The 20,265-nt window shown below is 34.4% G+C and overlaps 2 protein-coding genes across 3 annotated transcripts in view; one reads left to right on the forward strand and one right to left on the reverse strand.

Moving 5' to 3' along the window:
• Nucleotides 1–70: 70 nt before the first annotated feature.
• Nucleotides 71–3,428, reverse strand: LOC116029317 (phosphatidylinositol 4-kinase gamma 8). 2 transcript variants are annotated; one of them, XM_031271266.1, is made up of 5 exons: nucleotides 3,150–3,428; nucleotides 2,717–2,763; nucleotides 2,605–2,623; nucleotides 2,459–2,515; nucleotides 71–2,203 (listed from the first exon to the last, which is right to left on the reverse strand). In XM_031271266.1, exon 5 carries the CDS (start codon nucleotides 2,095–2,097, stop codon nucleotides 388–390), a length of 1,710 nt encoding a protein of 569 aa, XP_031127126.1. In that variant the 5' UTR covers nucleotides 2,098–2,203; nucleotides 2,459–2,515; nucleotides 2,605–2,623; nucleotides 2,717–2,763; nucleotides 3,150–3,428; the 3' UTR covers nucleotides 71–387. The 2 variants fall into 2 exon arrangements, with proteins under 2 accessions (XP_031127126.1, XP_031127125.1); XM_031271265.1 differs by lacking the exon at nucleotides 2,605–2,623.
• Nucleotides 3,429–17,345: 13,917 nt separating this feature from the next.
• The window catches only part of LOC116028345 (SNF1-related protein kinase catalytic subunit alpha KIN10-like), a 5,389-nt gene continuing 2,469 nt past the window's right edge, over nucleotides 17,346–20,265 (forward strand). The window contains exons 1-8 of the mRNA XM_031270034.1: nucleotides 17,346–17,534; nucleotides 17,882–18,075; nucleotides 18,759–18,943; nucleotides 19,017–19,199; nucleotides 19,278–19,409; nucleotides 19,485–19,685; nucleotides 19,781–19,870; nucleotides 19,951–20,034. Of these exons, the coding sequence (XP_031125894.1) occupies nucleotides 17,889–18,075; nucleotides 18,759–18,943; nucleotides 19,017–19,199; nucleotides 19,278–19,409; nucleotides 19,485–19,685; nucleotides 19,781–19,870; nucleotides 19,951–20,034 (1,062 nt within the window). The 5' untranslated portion in view covers nucleotides 17,346–17,534; nucleotides 17,882–17,888. The remainder of the gene's footprint in view (nucleotides 17,535–17,881; nucleotides 18,076–18,758; nucleotides 18,944–19,016; nucleotides 19,200–19,277; nucleotides 19,410–19,484; nucleotides 19,686–19,780; nucleotides 19,871–19,950; nucleotides 20,035–20,265) is intronic.

The raw sequence follows: 20,265 nt of genomic DNA on the forward strand, positions 1-20,265 counted from the left end.
CAATTGTGTGTGAATGATAGTTGCTTGCTTGGAGTAACAGGAGGGGAGAGGGGAGGAAAAGGGTAACCTGTGTCAACTAATAATGATCATTCATGATTTATCACAAAAGTAATCTTACAATGTAATAGGGGGGATGGTAATTTTCTACAACTTATACATCAGATAAAAAGGGAAAAAAGTGTGAGGAAAATATAAAAGAAGATAAATTTGGATGAGAAGGGAGAAAATGAGTGGAAAGGATGACAAGTTGACCACCACATTTCCACTCAAACTAATCTTCTACCCACCATTCTAAATGAAGTCATTTCAGCTTACACTTACACCTATATTGATCACTAGAGATACAGGAGGCAGTAGAGCTTTTCAGATTCCAAATTCTGTTAAATGTTAGTATGAAGATCCCAACCTTTGCTTTGACAAGCCACCACACTTTCTGGCCTCGAAAGCCTCTGGCAAGAGCTTCTCAAAAACCTCCAAGAACGAATACCATTCCTTACCACTCATCTCACCAAAACAAATCCCTCCACAGACAGTCTGGTATGCTCCTGCTGCAGGGTAGCTCTTGCTCTTCATCAACCCGCTACCCTTCATATTCTCACTTGAATCACAATCATCCTTTCCGGTACCATCACCATCCATATAGCTATTGTTCACATCATCATCACAAACGTTTTTTTGACAGAAGAAGTTTAACACAGTATCATCCAATGTATTCATCGACCCTAGTGATGAAAACCTTGGAATTTTTGGTGGCTTACCACTCGATAGAGAGCTCCGTGAGGTTTTAGGACAGTTTGAGCCTTCACTGGCAACTCTTTCAGATTCAACATCAAACTGAAAAACCTCATTGATTTCTTCATGTATATCTTGATCAATGTTGATGTTAACATCAATAACTCTGGTTTCCAAGCTAGCCTTTGCATTTGAACAAATAGTCTCTAAAACGCTCCATCTTTCTTCTCCTCCACAGAACTCTCTAGTCATCATTTTGCCTATATCTGCAAGACACATCCCAGAAGCAGCAGCAGACTTCAAGAAGATGGTGCAAACTACAAGAACTCGAACAGATGATTCTCTAATGGAAGGAAGCCGCGTTCTTATGAGATCTGCATCTTTGAATGGGTCAAGACTAGAAATGTACTCAATTTCAGACTCTGAAAATGGTATGGAGGCCTGAGGCCAGTGCAGCCACTCAAAATATGGATCATCAAGTGATTCTGGCAAGCAAAGTCCATGGTCTATAGGGACAAGCTTTGTTGATTCAACAGCATAGCTTTCTTGATTCCTTTGTTTCAATAGAATGTTTCCGGCATGTCTGTCGAGGTTAAGAAGTCTTACGTCTAAAATCCCAATGCTGTGAACTGAGGCAACTGAAAAGCATGAAGGTCCCATGTCCCCTGCATCAGAATCATGGTCCACAAATCGTTGAAGTGAGGCAATCTTGTAAGGTGGAGAAAACATTGTTTCAGAACCATTCACATTGAATGCAACATGAGAAATCTTGACAAGTGCTGTTGGGGGAACACCAGCAAATCCACCATGGTCAAGAAGGTAAGCAGCCAATTCTCGAAAGCCAGTTTCGCCTACCCTGATGGAGGGCTTTAGGCCAGGTTGACCCAGCATTCTACCACCAAAGCCTTTCGGGTTATTGACAGCCAGAGGCTCCTCATCAATTGGTTTTGCCACAGCTATTCTAATGCCGTTACTGCTTTGTAGGAAGTAAGCACCACCTAGGCCACTTGATACTGGCTCAGGATTGATTCCAGATGCCAGGATTACGGCAGCCTCAACAACTAGAGCATGCACCCGCGGAGCTCCATGGCCAGCTATGATTTCAATTCTTGGATTAGTCTCAACATCATTATCTTCCTGCAGTTTTGTGGAAAGAGATAGGCAAGGGGTGGAGTAACTTTTGTGGATGTTGGGAAAGTTAAGAGCAGCATGTTCATGTGAATATGTGAGATTTGTTTGGGTTAATTCAGTATTGGAAAAATCAAGTTGAGAGTAAGATTGGAGTTTGCATCTTGGTGGTCGGCCAAATAGCTTGAAACCATAATTATGTTGGTCAATTGCTACAGCCATCTTGAAGAATCTCATTCAGGTGAGTTTTATCAACAAATATCTATGCTAGCTGAGGGAGCTCCTATTAGTAAGAGGATCCCTAGAGGGTTAGTCTTCTCTGGGAGATTAGCCTTCACATCTTCTGCAAATTCACAATTACAAACACTTTTTAATCATTTTTCATTGGCAAACAACAACCTCATTCATCATTGTTTCACAAAAAACCCTTCTGGAATTAGTAGCATGCCATAGTTATTCATGAAACATTGTCATGATCCAACAATAAAAACTGCAAGGAGACATGCAGGAAAGGAATTTCTTAAAGTGAAACAGGAAAATATGGTGTTAGAAAGGGGGAAAACAAGACCCTATCCTATCATAAAAGAAAGAATCTTACTTGATTGGCATATGAAAGATACAGAATTTAACAACCACGTTGCTAATCTCCGAACACCTACAAAATGCCCATAGAATTATAACAACATGCTATATTAATGATGAGATAATTGAGATGAAATAATGAAAATGATATATAGCAAGTACCGCTCCTGGGAGAGTTTCCCTGAATGAGGTATTACCGAGAGTTAGCTAGATTAGTCTCTATATCTGTATGAAAAAAAGAAAAACAAAAGAACCAATAACAAGTATAATATACCATCTTATTGGTCCCTCGCTCCTCCGCTTATTAGTCGCCACAATTGACTGCAAAATACAACACAGTACCAACTTCATGTTATCAATTTCGTCCATTCATAAAACCAAACATAGATTAGCTTCTTCATCATCAGAACAGTTTTTTTTAGGGTTCTTCCAATGAACCATTGCCCAGAAATCCCTCTCGAAACCACAAGAGAAAACGAGATTTTGTTCTTATCATGAACCAATTGCCCTCCATTTCATGCCAATTCAAACGCATTACATTCAAAATCATGATTATATTATTCCACATAGAGTTTTAAAAAAAAAAAAAAAAAAAAACCTAACGGGTTTAATTGACTGAAATCACATAAATGAATGAGACATGAAACACAACTAAATCCCTAAGAAAAAATGATTTAATGGAAGAAAAAGGAGGAGAATTGAAGTACCCTGAACACTGGTGAGGCATTCAGGGAGACGATCGGCAACGGGGAGAGCGCGAGAGAGAAACAATTCCGTCACCGAAAAGTACCCAAAGATATGAAGCCTACCCCTCTTCTCCTCCGCCCTTTTTTTATCGTTACAGAAAAAAAGAAAACAATATTTACGCACAGTATATGTATATGATAATCCCCAGTCTCCGGGGAAGACTCTCTTCTTCCTTATAAATCTCTCTTTCTCTCTCAACTCCATTTTTTTTTGAATTTCTGGTACCAAAACTAACTCTCCCTCCCGATTTTCTCGTTAGTTGACCATTTTCCCTATCTATTTTAATTTATACTACAATTATATATCTATCTATCTTGCCCCAACCCAAATTATATATCTTCTTTGTACTACATACATGCATGCTTGTAATTTGGGTAATTATTTATTTACTCTTTTTAGGGATTTATTATTATTAATCAATCTTCTATAATATCCATAATCATATGCATTTTAAGATATGTAATGTTCACATGCACTAAATAAAGTATTTATTAGTTATTAACGACGACTCTTATTAAGGTAGTATTGCATCCTGCAATGTTCAACCTAATTAATATATATGAAAATAATCATGCTCAAATAATAAATAAAATACAAACCGTTGATATTATTACCTGGACTTTTTTGAGTTAGATATAATAAAATTAACGTACTAACACAAGATTACAAGAATGCCTCAACAACTTAATAACATCTCTGGTTTGCGGAATAAATTTTGAGGTAATAAAAATGTTACTCCATAGGGAGTGGAAGACAATTTATATCGTGGTCTTCGTGTACCATGTTCCAATACACAGAATTTAACTTCATAATGTATGTTCATATACACACACATAATCACGATATAATAAATATATATACATAATTTGACTTCATAAAGTACAGAATTCATGTTCATAATACACATAAACACGGTATATAATGAACATGAGTTGAACACTTAACTAATGCACATAATTCATGTTTATTATATCATGTTTATGAATTCTGTTCATTATGAACATGAATTCTGTACATTATGAAGTCAAATTCTGTGTATTGGATTAGAATTCATAGTGCATTGTGGACCCTGGTCCACGATATAATGATTGAGAATGGAATAGGAATAGCTCATTCCCAAAAATAATATTTTCGGAAACAAAAAGTATTACCAAATAAATAGACATGTTCCTGGAAATGTCATTTCATTCCAAGCTTATTATGTGAATAAAACATGCTAATATATATATATATATATATATAGGATTTGGATCCAGTGAGATCGCCCTAGTTAGACGAGATCGCGAGATTAGATCTGATCATTCTTTTTTGTTGTTTTACGGTCTAGATTAATTTGTTATTATTATTTTTTTAAATTTTAGTTTAGGCATTGAAATCTAATTCTAGAGGGGTAGTAGAGTAATTTTGCCTTATTTGTATCACTACAAATTTAGAATGGCGTGATTTTCTCCTTTTTTTTCCTCCTGTGTGTGGTGTTTCAATATCAGTACTCTCTCCTTTAGTCTAGCAATTCACGCATCGCACTACAGCTCTCTCTCTCTTGTCATCTCTCCCTATCGCGTGCAACGTGCGAAGCTCCATGGCCGCCTCTTCTCTTAAGCGGTCAAAGCGGCTAAAGAGGAATTCTTCCGATGATGTTCAAGGTATTCCGTTGTTCCCTTTTCTCTTTTTTTTTTTCTTTTTTTATATGTGTTTCTGGGTTGTTTGTTAGGGTTTGATTTTTATTTTTTTGGGGTGGGTTGATTTTCCGATTGGGGGTTTGTTTTTTTGTGGGGTTGTGGTGTGTTAGTTACAGTGTGCATTTCTCGGAGACGGATGGTCGCGGTCTGGGAATGCTGTGAGTGGCAACGGCGACTGGCGGTTGTTCGAGATTTTTTAATTTTTTTTAATTTTTTTAATTTTTTTTTTGTTTTTGTCGGTATAGGGTCCGTCCAAGTAGGTACTGGGGTTGACGTGTGTGCGTCAAAGAAATAGAGTCTGTGCACAAACATGTTTGTGACCAGTATTTGATGGTACATTTGTTGTTTGGTTTTTGCATATTAAGGGGTGTGCATGACAATACTTAAGTATGTGCGCATCCTGACTTTGTTTCTCGTGTTGCAGTTGTTGTTTCTTCGTTGTTTGTGTGTGTGTGATACCTTTTTTGGACTGTTGTGGTTTGTGGACGACCGGGGTGTTTTCATTGTGTTTATGTGGGATTGTTTGCCTTTTTATTTTTTATTTTTTTTTGAAAACGTCTTTTTTAATTTTTGTTGTTGTTTTAAAAGTAGTTATTGAGGTGAGTGTGTCACAAGAATGGAGTCTGTGCACTATGATGTTTGTGACTTGTGTCAACTGCTGCATTTGTTATTTGTTTTTTTTTTTTTTGCATTATAGATGGGGTGCGTGATACGAAAGAAGTATGTGCGCATCTCGTATTGATATGTGCGTTTGAGATGCTGCAAATATGTTATGGGTGATTTCATATTTAGAGCGTGTCAGTGGAATGGAGTGTGTGCACACATGGTTTTGTCCTGGTGTTAGGATTTCATATTTAGGGCGCTACTTCTGTTATTTTGTTCATCATTTTTAGGTGTGTGCGTGTCAGACATGTGGTGTGTGTGCACGTCATATAGGTATGTGTGTTTGATATGCTCCAAATCTGTTTGGGGTCCTTGTTTGTGTTGGATGTGTGCATGAGGGGGAATGGAGTGTGAGTATAAGTAATTTAAATCTAAATATTGCATGTTGGAAGACAGTATGTGCACTACGTTTTGTGTTTTTAATCTCGGATTATCTATGCATCTAACTTTGATGCGTATGTATTTACAGGAAATGAAGATGGAGAGAGTCGAAACGTGGTCCAAGATAGTCTGTTTAATGTTGGAAAAACAAAATAGATTGTGGCGTGTTTGTATGCGTCACATATCGGTATAAATAATTGTTTTTAGTGCTTGTACTTTATTAGATTATGGTCATATTAATTTTTTTTTGAGAATATTATGGTCATATTAATTATGAAGGCATTTTGCTAGTTTATTCATTCATTAATATTTTGAATTCAAGATTTATGCACACGTCCAATTTCACAAACGCACGCACCTACGCATCTCATAAAAATAAAAACTTTGTGCTAAACTAAACATGCCAAAACCATCATTGCCTGCAGCAAGAATTATGCACACGCCCAACCTCACCCGCGCACACATCTCTCAGACATTTGCACACGCCCGAATTCATAAACGCACACACGTACGCAAAGACCTGCGCTAAAGAAAACATGACAAACCATTCATTGCCTTATCAGTATATTGCAAATACTACCTAGGTCAAACCCTTCATGAACCCGCGTCCCCACTGCAATTACCTAAAAACACAATCCCCTTATGTAACTAGTACACTCACTCACGGTTGCACAAACCACAAACACTGACCGCACACTCGACAAAAAAGGTCCACAATCAAGGCACATACGCTCAAACTTCTACACACGCCTAATGTCATACATGCACCCACCTACGCATCACATAAAAAATAAAAATAAAAATAAAAATTACGCTAAACTAAACATGCCAAAACCATCATTACCTACTCAGAATTTTGCACACACTACCCAAACCAAATGTACATTGTTCGTTATGCATTTAGTACACCCACTCACAGTTGCACAAACCATTAAGACCGAGTGAACACGCACAAAAAAAAGGTCCACATTCAAGACATATATGTAGTCGGACTTTTGCACACACCCAACGTTGTTTGCACACACAACTCTCATACTTCTGCACACGTCCTAATTCACAAGCGCACACACCTACACATGACATAATAATTAAAAGAAACATTATCAAGAAAACATGCTAAGCATGCTACCTAGACCAAATTCATAGTTGCACAAATCACAACCACCCCCACACACTTGCTAAAAAATGTTCACATTCAAGAAATATATACTCACAGAATTTTGCACACGCCTACCATCATACACGCACACATCTATGTAGCATAAATTAATTCAAAGTTCCGTTCGAACTTACTAGCAAGGCCTGGACTGCTAAATTTCTTTGTTTCTTCAATGCACAATTTTTTAAAATAATAATAATAAAATAACAACAGAGTAAAAATATGGAATGTTTTACTACCATGATTAGTATCCCTTAAATTTTGGAAAATATTATATTTCATTTATTTCCATAATCAAATTACAATTCCACCCTTTTGTATTAATTTCATCCTAATATAATTGATATTTTAGAATCAATCCTAACCATAAATTTTAAATTTTTAGATGGTTGAGATGTGATCTCATGATCTCATTTAATAGGGTGGTCTCATAGGATCCAACCCATATATATATATGTTCAAATTATTAATAGTTTAAGTAGCTTAGTAGGTTCAACTCCAAACTTCTTTAAAAAGTCTATGTCACATATTCAAATCTCATTAGAAACACTTGTTTTGATATTATGTTATTGACATTTTTAACGTCATTTTACAAAGAGTACTGCGAATCCACGTTAACTCGACCAAAATCAGGACCCCACATATATTTGTACCACAAAATAGCCACTTAAATGACAATTTTTTTTTAGCTAAAATTCCAACCGTAAGTACTTTGCCGTCATACAAATTACATGTTACTTATATTTTTAATTTTCTTAATTAATTGCTTTGTAAATCTGGTGTATAGTTTCAACAAACGAAAAACACTGAATCCGGGGGCCGAGAAAAATGTAGTCAAAGAAAATAAAAGAAATTCTTGGTCAAAGAAATTCATTAGACTTAGTGATGAAATCCCAGGTAATCTGGAGTTTTTTCTTCGTAAAATATATATATATATATATATATATATATATATATATATATATATATATATATATATATATATATATATATATATATATATGTAACTCATCCCATTAAATAACTTAACACTTGACTGAATTGCCATTTTTCGTATGTTGCAAGTTGTGTTTGAGAGTGTGGATGATGATTCAATCTTTGTTAGGCACAGATAACGAATCAATCTTGAAAAAACTAGATTTTCATAATTGCAGGCAATTTAGTTGGCAAGTGGGTCTAAAAGCATATAGTTAATTAGCTTTGTTGCTTAATTAAATAAGATTTTCATTTTTTGTTTGAGGCTATAACAAGTTAATTATTTCTTTGGTCTTTTACCAGCTAAGGTTACAATGTGGATTTCACTCAACTCTAGGCAACCGAATAAAATTAAATATTAGAATTTCATTTAAAATTTTCTATTTGGCTTAAAAATCAATCTTTTGATACAGTTTTCTTAACAATATTGTCGTACTATTAAATATACTGGTTGATGGTTGCTTTTGAAAATAGTATACATATAGTCATTGTCTCGAATTAAAAAAACAAAAAAGAAAAAAAATAAAAGGCAAACAGTACATTTGTAAAGAGCTTAGTCACATTCATCTAATTTGTACACACAGTGTCTATTGTGGTTGACATCGTAGGACCATGATGACAACAACACTTACACGTGCGGCTATAATTCATGTAATTATTACTAATTAGGATAATAGTTATACGAATTTTTCCACATTTATTTTCTATTGTGGTTGTTAGGTAGTAAGTTAGTTTTTTTTTTTTTTTTTTGCTGAAATAATTACTATTCAAACTTAGTACGGTCAAAACACACGTCATTGATGACCATGCATTGACAAACATACATTGTTTCTAATCTTATCACAGGCGAAACACAAATTAAATCATATTTATCTGTTATCTTCTCCACTGTCATCATACGTTACAGATTTGATTCAGAATGTATTATCAGGAATTGAAATCTTGATCGTTCTTGTATATATGAAAATCATACTTTACTTTATTACAATAAAAAATGATCGTGAGTTTGATACTCGGTTATTCTCTCATGGTGATATATTTATTTGTTTAATACCTAAGAAATATAATAGAAGACAAGCCATGGTGAGCAGCCATATGGAGAGTGAAGAAACAAATATAAAAATGGCAAGAAAGCTGTAGAAAAAGGGTGTTTCATTATGCTTCTTTACATCATATCCCCAATGTAAACAACGATGGAATCCTTGTTTTCAGTGATTTGATCTAACAATGATCCTTAATTAACCCAAAAAAAAAGATTAAATTGTCAGGAAATTCCTAACCTCTCAGTTCTGTCCCCTACACACCACTGGTGTCAGCGGTCCCAATCCCAATAAACCCCCAAACTTTAAAAACCCATCATTTTCAACTTAATTACAAACTAACCCAAACTCCTCTTCTTATCATTATCATCGTCACCGTCACTGATCATCATCACTTCGCCTCCCTGTTTCCGCCCTTCAATTCGATCGTCGCTTCTCACTTTTCCGGCCTTTACGCAGCCGTTGAAGGAGCCGAACCTCGGCGTCGTCTCCGGCGTCCAGTCGTCGGCGATTTTCGTGTCGAAGGTGAACGACGAGAAGCCGCCGCTGTTCGATGAGCCTCGGAGGACGACGGAGTCGAGAGGGGGAAGACAGTTTTTCTGTCGTTTCGGCTTGCGAATCGTGTCCGGATCCTCCTTGTTCGACGGCGCGCCGGAATCCGATTTCTGGGAGGCGGCGGCGGGCGGCGGCGTTGGGGGTGCTTTGGGATTGTCCATTAGGTAGAGGGAGGAGTTGGGGGTGGGTGTGACTGACAGTGGAGGAGTGCGTGTGGGACTTGTTTCTGGGATCCGACGGCTGCTTTTGTATGGTGGTTCCTATGGTTCGTACACGTGCGTTGATCTTAGGTGTAATTCAAGACACGCTCGTACTTCTAATTTACTCTATACTCTTATCGTGTAACGTTTGAAGGTGTACGTGCAATATGTGTGCATATACTAGTATACGTGTAACATTTGGAAGTGTATGTGCAATATGTGTGCATATATTAGTATACGTGTAACGTTTGAAGGTGTACGTGCAATATGTGTGCATATACGGTACATGTGTATGTATATCTCCAAGCGTTACACTCGACTAGACCTGGGCTCTATCTAAAAAATTATGCTTAATGCATGTTTTGGGTTAGCCCCATTTTGGCCAGCCCAGTCAACCATTAAAATGGGCTCATTATTATTAATATTAATATTAATATTAATATTATTATTATATATCAACAGTAGTCCCGACAAATCACTATTAACATGTCTCGACAGATCACTATTCCCTTTTGACAAAAACGTTTGAAAACTGCCATCGTCGTAAACAATATGATGCGGTAATTGTTATCTTTTGACGGGACAATCTACCTCGAAATACTCAATCGACTTACACAGTGTTAACGTACTATCGCTTTATCTTCTCCCACCAATTGCTCCTTGCTATAAATTCACCATTTGTCCTTCCCCTTCAGTATACCATTCTATTGCTCACATTCACTTCTGAGCACTCCCAATTCTAGACTTATTACTTGCTTACTCCCTTTGCACTTTTTCAAAATGGCAAATACTACTCTTTCCTCATCTCCGGATAACTCTTCCTTCTGGGATAAGGTTCACCTATCACCGTTAAGGGATAGTGCACAAAGTACAGATCTTGCTGCTGTCGAAAATTTTGAGAATGCTCCACCAGAATCTAATGAGATAATTGAATTGGTAAGGGTTTAACCATTTTCAAGAATAATTCACATCTTAATTTACAAGTGTGATGTTAACATGTAGCTTTTTAATGCAAGTGGTACAGTTACAGATGTTGTGGTTGTAGATCAAAGTACAACTGTAGTGGTGGAGGAAAATAATACCACTGCAGCGGTAGATGTAGCAAATATAAATGCGAATATTTTTATTGGTAAAAAGAGGACAAAAAGAACACATCGTGACACTACCACATTAACTTTTGAATTGTTTTCTAAATATTTCTATCTGACCGCTGATCAAGCTGCAGAAGAATTGCAGGTTAGGCGATCAGTTTTTAAGAAAAAATGTAAGGAAGTAGGGATATACATAATACATGTAACGTTTGGAGATGTACGTGCAATATGTGTGCATATACGGTGCAATATGTGTGCATATACGGTACATGTGTATGTACATCTCCAAGCATTACACGTGTATTACAAAATAAGAGTATAGAGTAAAATAGACACGTTTGAAGATATACTTTGTAATATGTGTGCATATATGATACACGTGCACACACGAACATTTTATATCCAACGGTTACGTTTGCATGATATTTTGATTGATCTACCTGTGCACATCAATCTAAGATGTATTGTGCAATTTGATACTTTCATGCATGATTGATAATAATTAGCTATAAAGTGAGACATTTTTTCCTCTTCCTTTACAATTTATTCAATCAATACAAATCATGTAAAAGGAGTAATATCCGTTCGGAGTATAGTTAATTAACATTTTTCTAAATAAATAAGATCTACAATTTGAGTCTAATTAATTTGGAAATTAATTAAAGCAATGGATTAAAAAGTAATTTTCAAATAAAGTTCAATATTAATTAAAACTTATATTATTAATCAAATGTGATTAATGAATGCTAAATTAATTAAAGATCTTCAAGTAAATTAAAATTTTTAAATAATATTTTCCCTCTCAATTCATCTTATAATTTTTATTTATAACGTAATAATATATATTTTTTATATTCATAAAAAATTTAGCATCACTCAATTTAAAAAAAAAAAAGTATCATATTATAAACGTACCATGCATGTTGTGTACGTACACATTCCGTGCATGTAGTGTGTATATGGCATAATAGCTACTTAACTACTTCAGCTTGTGATTATAGAGAATATAGTTTGTAATTATATATACATTATATTATACATATACAAATTGTATATATTGTGATCTCGACGCAAACAGTACACCAGGCCAATTATACATAATTTGTAATTTTTTTATGATTAGATCGATGTTAAATTTATATTATTATATATAAGCTTCAATTGTGCAAATTGGACTAACAAAATGAGGAAATTAATAATCTTGCTATTGATATCAATTACCTCGCGTGAGCTTAATTAATTAATTTCCTCATTTTGAAAAACTGATTAATTACATATTTTTTTTAAATTGAGGTATCCAATTACAATTGTGTTGACGTCATATTTGATTAGTTTTTCAAAAATATATATTATAAAGTTGGAGACCTTGTGGTCTAGTACTCTAGTGGCACCCGGTGTCCCGATTTACACTCTCACATGGATGATAGGAGTAGGTTCGAGCCTCAGTGGAGGTAACTGTCTCTGTAACAGAGGGTCAAGTGTTGTATGCTATTAATATTAATTATACACTTCAATTAATTATTAGGAATTTCCGAATATATATGCATACAAGGTCGATAGAAACGAACCTTAATTAGATCGATCATTAAATTAATTAATATGATTGAATATAATAATGCAAGAGGCTCATTAAAGAATTTTTAAAACCTTAAAATAGTGAAAGAAGCCTGCAATCGTCATGTGAGTTCCAAACCAATATATAATTTATGCGTTTAAACTAAATAAGTAAATATATGATTAAACATGTGTTAGAGAGAAAAAGCAGCTACTGATGGTCTGGCCAGGCTAGCGCAAGTTACAATAGTTATAGCATGGATTCGAGTCTACCTTGCAAGATGAACTCGCTACAATTTATATATATATATATTGAATATTCAGTATGTAAATTGTGTATTTTGAATTCTGGTCCACAAAATAATTTGTTCGCCAGTTATGTCTGATCTAATGATAGGAATGAATGGCATGAAGCTCCACCGAGAGTGCATGAAGCGGTTCTCAAGGATATCGATCAAGATGGAAATCATGGAATCCCCCAATCTAGCTAGGAGGATTACTGTGAAAAATAGCTAGTTCATTTTTTTTTTTTTTTGGATTTTGCCCCTCCTTTCTATATAACAAAAAAAAAAACAATAAATATATGATTTATAGTTACGGTTAAGAGTGAGATATCTCAATTTAAAATTTTACTTGATGCATTTACTTGTATAGAATATTTAATTTTATATTTTAAGAGTATTTAATTTATTGACTCAGTGGAGGCAATATTGACTCTTGTGCTTCAACAGGTTGAGAAAGTAGTTATGAACAGATACTGCATTGTAATAGAGTCAGTAGTATTCAAAAAAAAAAAAGAGTATTTAATTTATATTTATTTGTTGATGCGGTTATTAATTTCATTTTTTTTTTTGTAAAGATATGAATTTGTTAGAGTCAAATAATTTTAAACTTCAAACTTAAGGGTCATCCACTATTTTTACCCTGAAGACGAGTAGGGGAGGTATTCATTAGACTCAAATATGCATTTGATTCAGCAGCTAGTGTTAGTTATTACTATATTGATTATCATGACAAATCAATTGAAAATGATTGTTTTAAAGTATATTTTGCATGGAAAAGAAATACTAATAACTTTTGGTTCAAATATTAGAATTGAAATTATAATTGAAAATCACTACATAGTAATTTGAATATATTTTTGTAAAATTAAAATAACATATTTATTCCAGTTTAGCTAGAGTAATCAAATTAAAGTGAAGGGTACAATCTAAAATTCACTATGTTATGATATAGCGAATAGGAAATGAGAATATAGTCGACTTCGGGTGGTGAAATCAGATAGCTCTAATTAATTTACAATGTAAGTGTTATAAGTATAAGCAACTCTATGCAGTGGAAGGTGTCTTAGTCGTACAAGAAATGTCTTATTTATATATAAGCCTAGCTATGACGGGTGTCATGATGACTTGATGCAAGTTGACCTACAATAGTGTGCTTTGATTGATAGATGCGGCCAGCCGGTCATACGGTAATACAAGTTAATTAGATGGCATTAGACAATGTGGTAGGCTTGTCAAGATGTTAAGGTGATCGGCTATTCAGTAAACATATGGTAATCAACTTAGCTTGGTTTAATTTGCTTAGCGCAAGTCGACAAGTGAATCTATTAATCAAACTTCTCGACAACATCTAGTCAATCAAGTACTACATGCATTTGACTTTTTGAGGGTGTTCTTTTGAGTTTAGTGTTTATGTTATTGAGGTAGTTGGACTATCTTATAATGTCATCACATAGTAAATATATAATTTTTAACAACTGACATTTTTAAATTTTGTTTTAAAATATATAAATGTGACATTTTTTTTCTGAAAGCAATGTGACTTAATTAATTTATTCAAATAAAAAATTTTAACATTAACAAAATTAAATTTTTTTGTGGTTTAAATCAAAATCAAATAACAAAAATTGACCCAAAAAAATAAAATAATCAAAACCCTATTTGGTGCAAAATTTAGACTACATTCGTATCATATAAATGCCATAAATATGACAGATGTACAAGAAGTGTAGGTTAAAGCATGCAATTAGCCTGTGATTAACCTAGCAAAGCTTGGTGATTAGCGGTATACTATAATTGATTAAGAGCATCCATATCAATAGATATTTAGAGGATATTGGAAAAGTGTTAGGTGATGTGGAAAGAAGAGAAAGTAGAAAGAGAAAGAAAAAGGGTTCTCCTGCCAAATGGGGTGAGTGGAACATTAAAATTGCAGAGGTAAGGAAATGGATCAACTCTGCTGCGTCAGACGTGCCTGACAAGCTGCATAATTTTTTTTTTTAATTTCAGTTTTGTTTTATTTTTTTTTTTTAAAATCATCACTCCCCATTTTCTCTTTCCTAATCACACATACAAAAACTCCTCAATAACCGCGAGGTATCTCCATTGATAAGGATGTTCTATGGTGTCTTTGTTGTTGACAAGTCGCCGATAGTGGGCGGTAATAAACCTGGACTCCATCCATCATTATGTCACATCATTTGTAATCAAAACTGTAATTAATACTACTTTTAGAATAATTGTTACCATAATTATGTTTCTAATTCTGACATATTTTGTTATTTTGTAAATAATCTTTACCGAGAACAGACTTACCTTGTGGTCAAGCAGCATAGCTGTGACCCTCCCAAGTGAGAGGTCACAAGTTCAATCTCCAGTGGGGGTGTTCGCTTGTTGTGCTTCAATAGGTTGAGAAAAGATGGAGTCAATAGTATTCCAAAAAAAAATCTTGTTATTAGAAGGTGAAGATTATAGAACCCTAATCGATAGGGGAATGCATGGGAGCTTAAGGGTGTCAAGATGATTAGCCTGAGCGGAAATCATTAATAGAGACCAAGGATAGACTTAAAGAAACATGGGATAGCGCGATGGATCTCTCTTCCGGGACATTTAGTCCGCATGACAACCCCACATAAGATTAGTTTGTTGTCATGCACACCAAGCCTGTATGGGCCTACATGCAATCTTGGTACATCTCTTCGAAGACATTCAGTCCGCATGACAACTCCGCATAAGATTAGTTTGTTGTCACGCACACCAAGCCTGCATGGGCCTACATGCAATCTTGGTACGGTGTACCTTGTCCATCATATCCTAGCATCGTGCTTGCACATGAAATATGTACTTAACATATTTCACGCCTCGAAATTTTTAAGTGGAGAAGTCATTTGCTGCTCAAAGCCTATATAAAAGACATTCTACATATCATTTTAAGGGGAATCATCATTGAATCATCTTCTATCATCTCATCCCACTTTGAATTACAATACATTATATAAAAGGGTGTGTACATACATATCATTTTAAGGGGAATCATCATTGAATCTCCATCATTCTCATCACATTTTGAATCACAATTCATTGTAATAGGTTCTGATTAGAGCTTAGCTTGTACTCTCTATTATTATTAACAAGCTAAGCATTTTCAAGAGGCCGAAAGGTTATGAGTTGCCCAAAGTCTCACTATCAAATCATGTGTTCTTATCATTTTTACACACTATATTTCTCCCATTTTGTGGTAGGCCAGCTTGGGCAAAAAAAAACCATCACCAATAATATGAGTGTTAGAATGTTACTCCGTATATGATATATTATTTGGGAAACATCTATCATGTCAATTAGTAAATGTGCTGATATAAAATATTGAAATAATTTTTCATGATATATGATTATATTTAATACTATTGAAAATCATTTCAATAATAGATGGTATAATTATAGATTGTACATGGTGTTATTACGAAACCATTGTAATAATACACATATAAGTACACTGGTCAACCATAACAATACACATACCGCAGTAATTTCTAATGCTCGGTAATACTCAATACAATCCATAATTATATAATGTATTATTAAAATAATTTTTAATTGTACTAGATACCATCTTCACAATAATAATAATAATAATAATAATAATAATAATAATAATAATAATAAATACTATTAGAAACCATTTCACTATTATTCAAAAATAACACTAAATTTAAATCGATATACAACTAGAATGATTGAAGTTTTATTTATTTTTTATTATGGTAAACATGTGATTTTAAAAATGATTTCTAATTTCATTTTTTACATTTTTTGAAGTTTCATTACCCTCAAATTGATTATGGTAATTAAACATGAGATTTTAAAAATGATTTCCAATTTCATTTGTTGACAGTTTTGGAAGTTCCATTACATGAGATTTTAAAAATGATTTCTAAGTTTATTTTTCTTTTGACCTTTTTGGAAGTTTCATTACTTTCAAATTGATTATGGTAAACATGAGATTTTTCAAATGATTTATAATTTCATTTTTGTGACATTTTTAGAAGTTTCATTACTCTCAATTTTTTTTACTTAATGAGAATCTTTAAAATGCTAAATATGAAAATACAAATTAAATGCCCTAAACATGTTAATGCTCAAATTATTAGTATATTCACAGCTATATATATTACAAAGCAGTCAATAATGGAGGCATCAAAGTAGTCACATTCATAGAGAAGTCCATTCCTGTAGAGGAGCTTTACATTTTTTAATTCTCGAGACAATATCAAGTCTCATTTAACAACATATTAGAGTGAGAATGTAAGAATATTTTGTAGTTTTATTTTATTTTTGAATATTGTTTTCTTTGAATTTTTTTTAAAAAATAAAAAAATAATAAGACAAAGCATGTGATTTTTTTTGGAAATTTAGGAAGAAAATAAAGGTAGAAGAATAATAGAGTAAGAAAAGGGGATATAGAATTTAGGCCATCTTGATGTGCATTTGTTCTTATTCTTCAAAAATGCAAATGGCAACTCTACTTCCCTTTCCTACGTTACTTTTCGTCACTTTTTTCCATTCTCTCTCTCTCTCTCCATCGCTTTCTTACACACTCCCTCTACTGCTACACAGTCGCCAACACACACATATAAACACCTTTGCCTGACGTTGTATCCAAGATGTCTTGTCTCTTTATTGTTTTTCTTGATTCTACGTTTATTCCTCAATTACTACGGACTCTCCATCAACTTCCTTCTTCTCCCTTTGCCCCAAGCTCCGAGCTTTGTACGTTTTTTCGATTTCTGGAATGTCCCTTTTTTCTGGGTTGTGTGAGTTTTTGGTGGTGGTGGGGTTTAGGGCTAAATCTCTGCTTCTGCAGGCTTGAATTTCGATTATTTAGTTCTTTTAATCGGCCTTACTGCTGTTATAAATTGATCCACTGTTTCATTTACACTGATTCTTGATTTCTTGATGATGTTGTTGATACTGTGGGTCTGTTTGTGTGTTTTTTCTTCTCTGTTTTGGCAATTGGTTTTGTTATGTAGCAGAAAGATGCTAACTTGATTTGCTATGGGTATGTTTAATTTCCCTCTGTGTATATGAATGAAGTATGGGAATTTCATGCTTTGCAGTTGGTAGATGGATAAAAGAAAGTCTAGCAGAAGCAGTTCTAGCAGAAATGCCTTATCAAACTACATTGTTGGCAAGACTCTTGGTGTTGGGGGATTTGGGAAGGTTAAACTTGCTACTCATATCCTCACTGGACTTAAAGTTGCAGTTAAGATCTTGGATCGTCAGTTGATTAATGATTCAGCTGCAGCAAAAGGTATTTTAGTATTATGCTAATTTGGTGCCTTGAAATGCCCTTTTTTGTGTGAAGTTTTCTGTGGAGAGAAAGGAAAAGAAGTGATGAAGTTGAGCATTCTATACATTATGAGAATGTGAATGTGTAATTAAGCAAGCACATAAAGAGGATATGAAGTACTGTATTTATTATCGCTAGGCAAAATTCTTTAAAAGCGGACTATAATTGGAAACACGGAACACTGAATTCAACCAGATTATGCATTCCCACGTGTAATCTGAGTACAGATAACCGTAAAGTTTTAATCTTTTATGTGTACCTGAAAATGATTTCTCTATATATATATCTTCTTCTCTGACCATTATGAAATCCGGTGGGAGCTCTATATCGTGCGGTTTAATTAAGTATTCCAGTACTTTAACCCTGGATTTAGGAACTCTAGGTTAAAAGTCTGTTCTGAAAATCCAAATAGACCCCAAATACGAGTAATGAAATTCTCAAATACTATAACTGTATAGTGTTGACCTGTATTGTTAATAAGAGAGACCCTGATATAGTCTCTGAAAGCCGATATTGGAGTAGGAGGAGGGAGCTTGTAGTTTGCATTATTGTTAAAAAGTTCCTCTGTTGTGAAGTTATCGCACTTGGATTCTTCAGAATCCTGGGCCAGCTACTTTTCTGAATTTGTTATCGTCTCTTGACAGTGAAGCGGGAAATCAACATAATGAGGCTGCTAGTACATCCTCATGTAGTTCGCTTGTATGAAATCAAAGAGACCGAATCACACATCTATGTTGTTATGGAATACATGAAGTGTGGCGAACTTTTTGATTATATCACACAAAAAGGCAGGATCCATGAGGATGAGGCACGCCACTTCTTCCAGCAGGTATTCAATTCGATTCAATTCTGAATACTATTTATAGATTACTAATGGAGTTATTTCTGTAATGCTGGAACAGATAATTTCGGGAGTTGAACATTGCCACCGTTGCAAAATTGTTCATAGAGACCTAAAGCCAGAGAACCTACTTTTGGATGCAAAACTCAACGTCAAAATTGCAGACTTTGGACTTGGAAACATAATGTGCGATGGTCATTTTCTCAAAACAAGCTGTGGAACCCCTAATTATGCTGCTCCCGAGGTGTGCCTAGGTTATTTATTACCACCGTGTGTCATTGGGATTTTATACTCGTTTGCTTATCAAGTAAATGCAATCCAGGTTATATCTGAGCGTCTTTACGCTGGTCCTGAAGTTGATGTTTGGAGCTGTGGAGTTATCTTGTACGCCATTTTGTGCGGAAGACTTCCTTTCGATGATGATAATTTTCCCGCATTGTATAGAAGGATTAAGGTCAGACTTAAATTACTGCCCTCAGCATTTTATCTCCATGTATTGCTAACTTGAGTTGGAACTTTTTGGCTTTAGAATGGTAATTACCCTATCCCGGGTCACTTGTCAAGCGGAGCCAATGATCTGATATCAAAAATACTCGTCACTGATCCTGTAAGCCGCATATCAATCCCTGAAATACGCCAGCATTCGTGGTTTAACGTACAGCTTCCAAATTATATTTCTCTCAACCCATACACCACAGCAAGCGAAATATCTGAAATAGAAAAGACAAAGGTTTGTATCGTACTATCGTCGATTCCTTTTGCTATACTATGGCCTGATAAATTACTTTGATGAGCTAGCTAACTTCATTGTTTGGATTTCTTAAGGTTGATGAAAATGTCCTAAAAGAGATGGCAAAAAATGGATTTGATATTCGTGTCGTGATTGAATCTCTTTATAATAATGCACAAAATGAGGTACTGAATCTACGCATCTATCATTTAAGTTACGATTTTCACAATTTCAACTACAAATTTGGAACCCTATGCTTTTGCAGGCAACAGTATCGTATTATATGCTTCTGCATAGCCGCTGTAAACCAGATATGCGTCATCAAAGCAACGATCTTATACAACCTTCTGTAAGTTCAACTGTTTTGTCACGGGGATTATTGCTTGGATCTCTTCTTATGGTGCTTAAGATTGATTTGTAGCATAAAAAGAAAATGTTAGGCCTGCATTTACTCTTCAAGAACTACGTTTATACTTGTTACTCCTTTTAGAACCAAAAACTGATAAACTCTCCTTAAAAGCCATGTAAAGTCAAAACTAAAAAAAAAAAAAAAAAAAAAAAAAAAAAAAAAAAAAAAAAA

Source organism: Ipomoea triloba, chromosome 9 (assembly GCF_003576645.1).
Source record: "Ipomoea triloba cultivar NCNSP0323 chromosome 9, ASM357664v1".
NCBI lineage: Eukaryota > Viridiplantae > Streptophyta > Magnoliopsida > Solanales > Convolvulaceae > Ipomoea > Ipomoea triloba.

Excerpts from the sequence above, each read along its gene's own strand:
- LOC116029317 (XM_031271265.1), bottom strand. The coding sequence starts at position 2,097 with ATGAGATTCTTCAAGATGGCTGTAGCAATTGACCAACATAATTATGGT.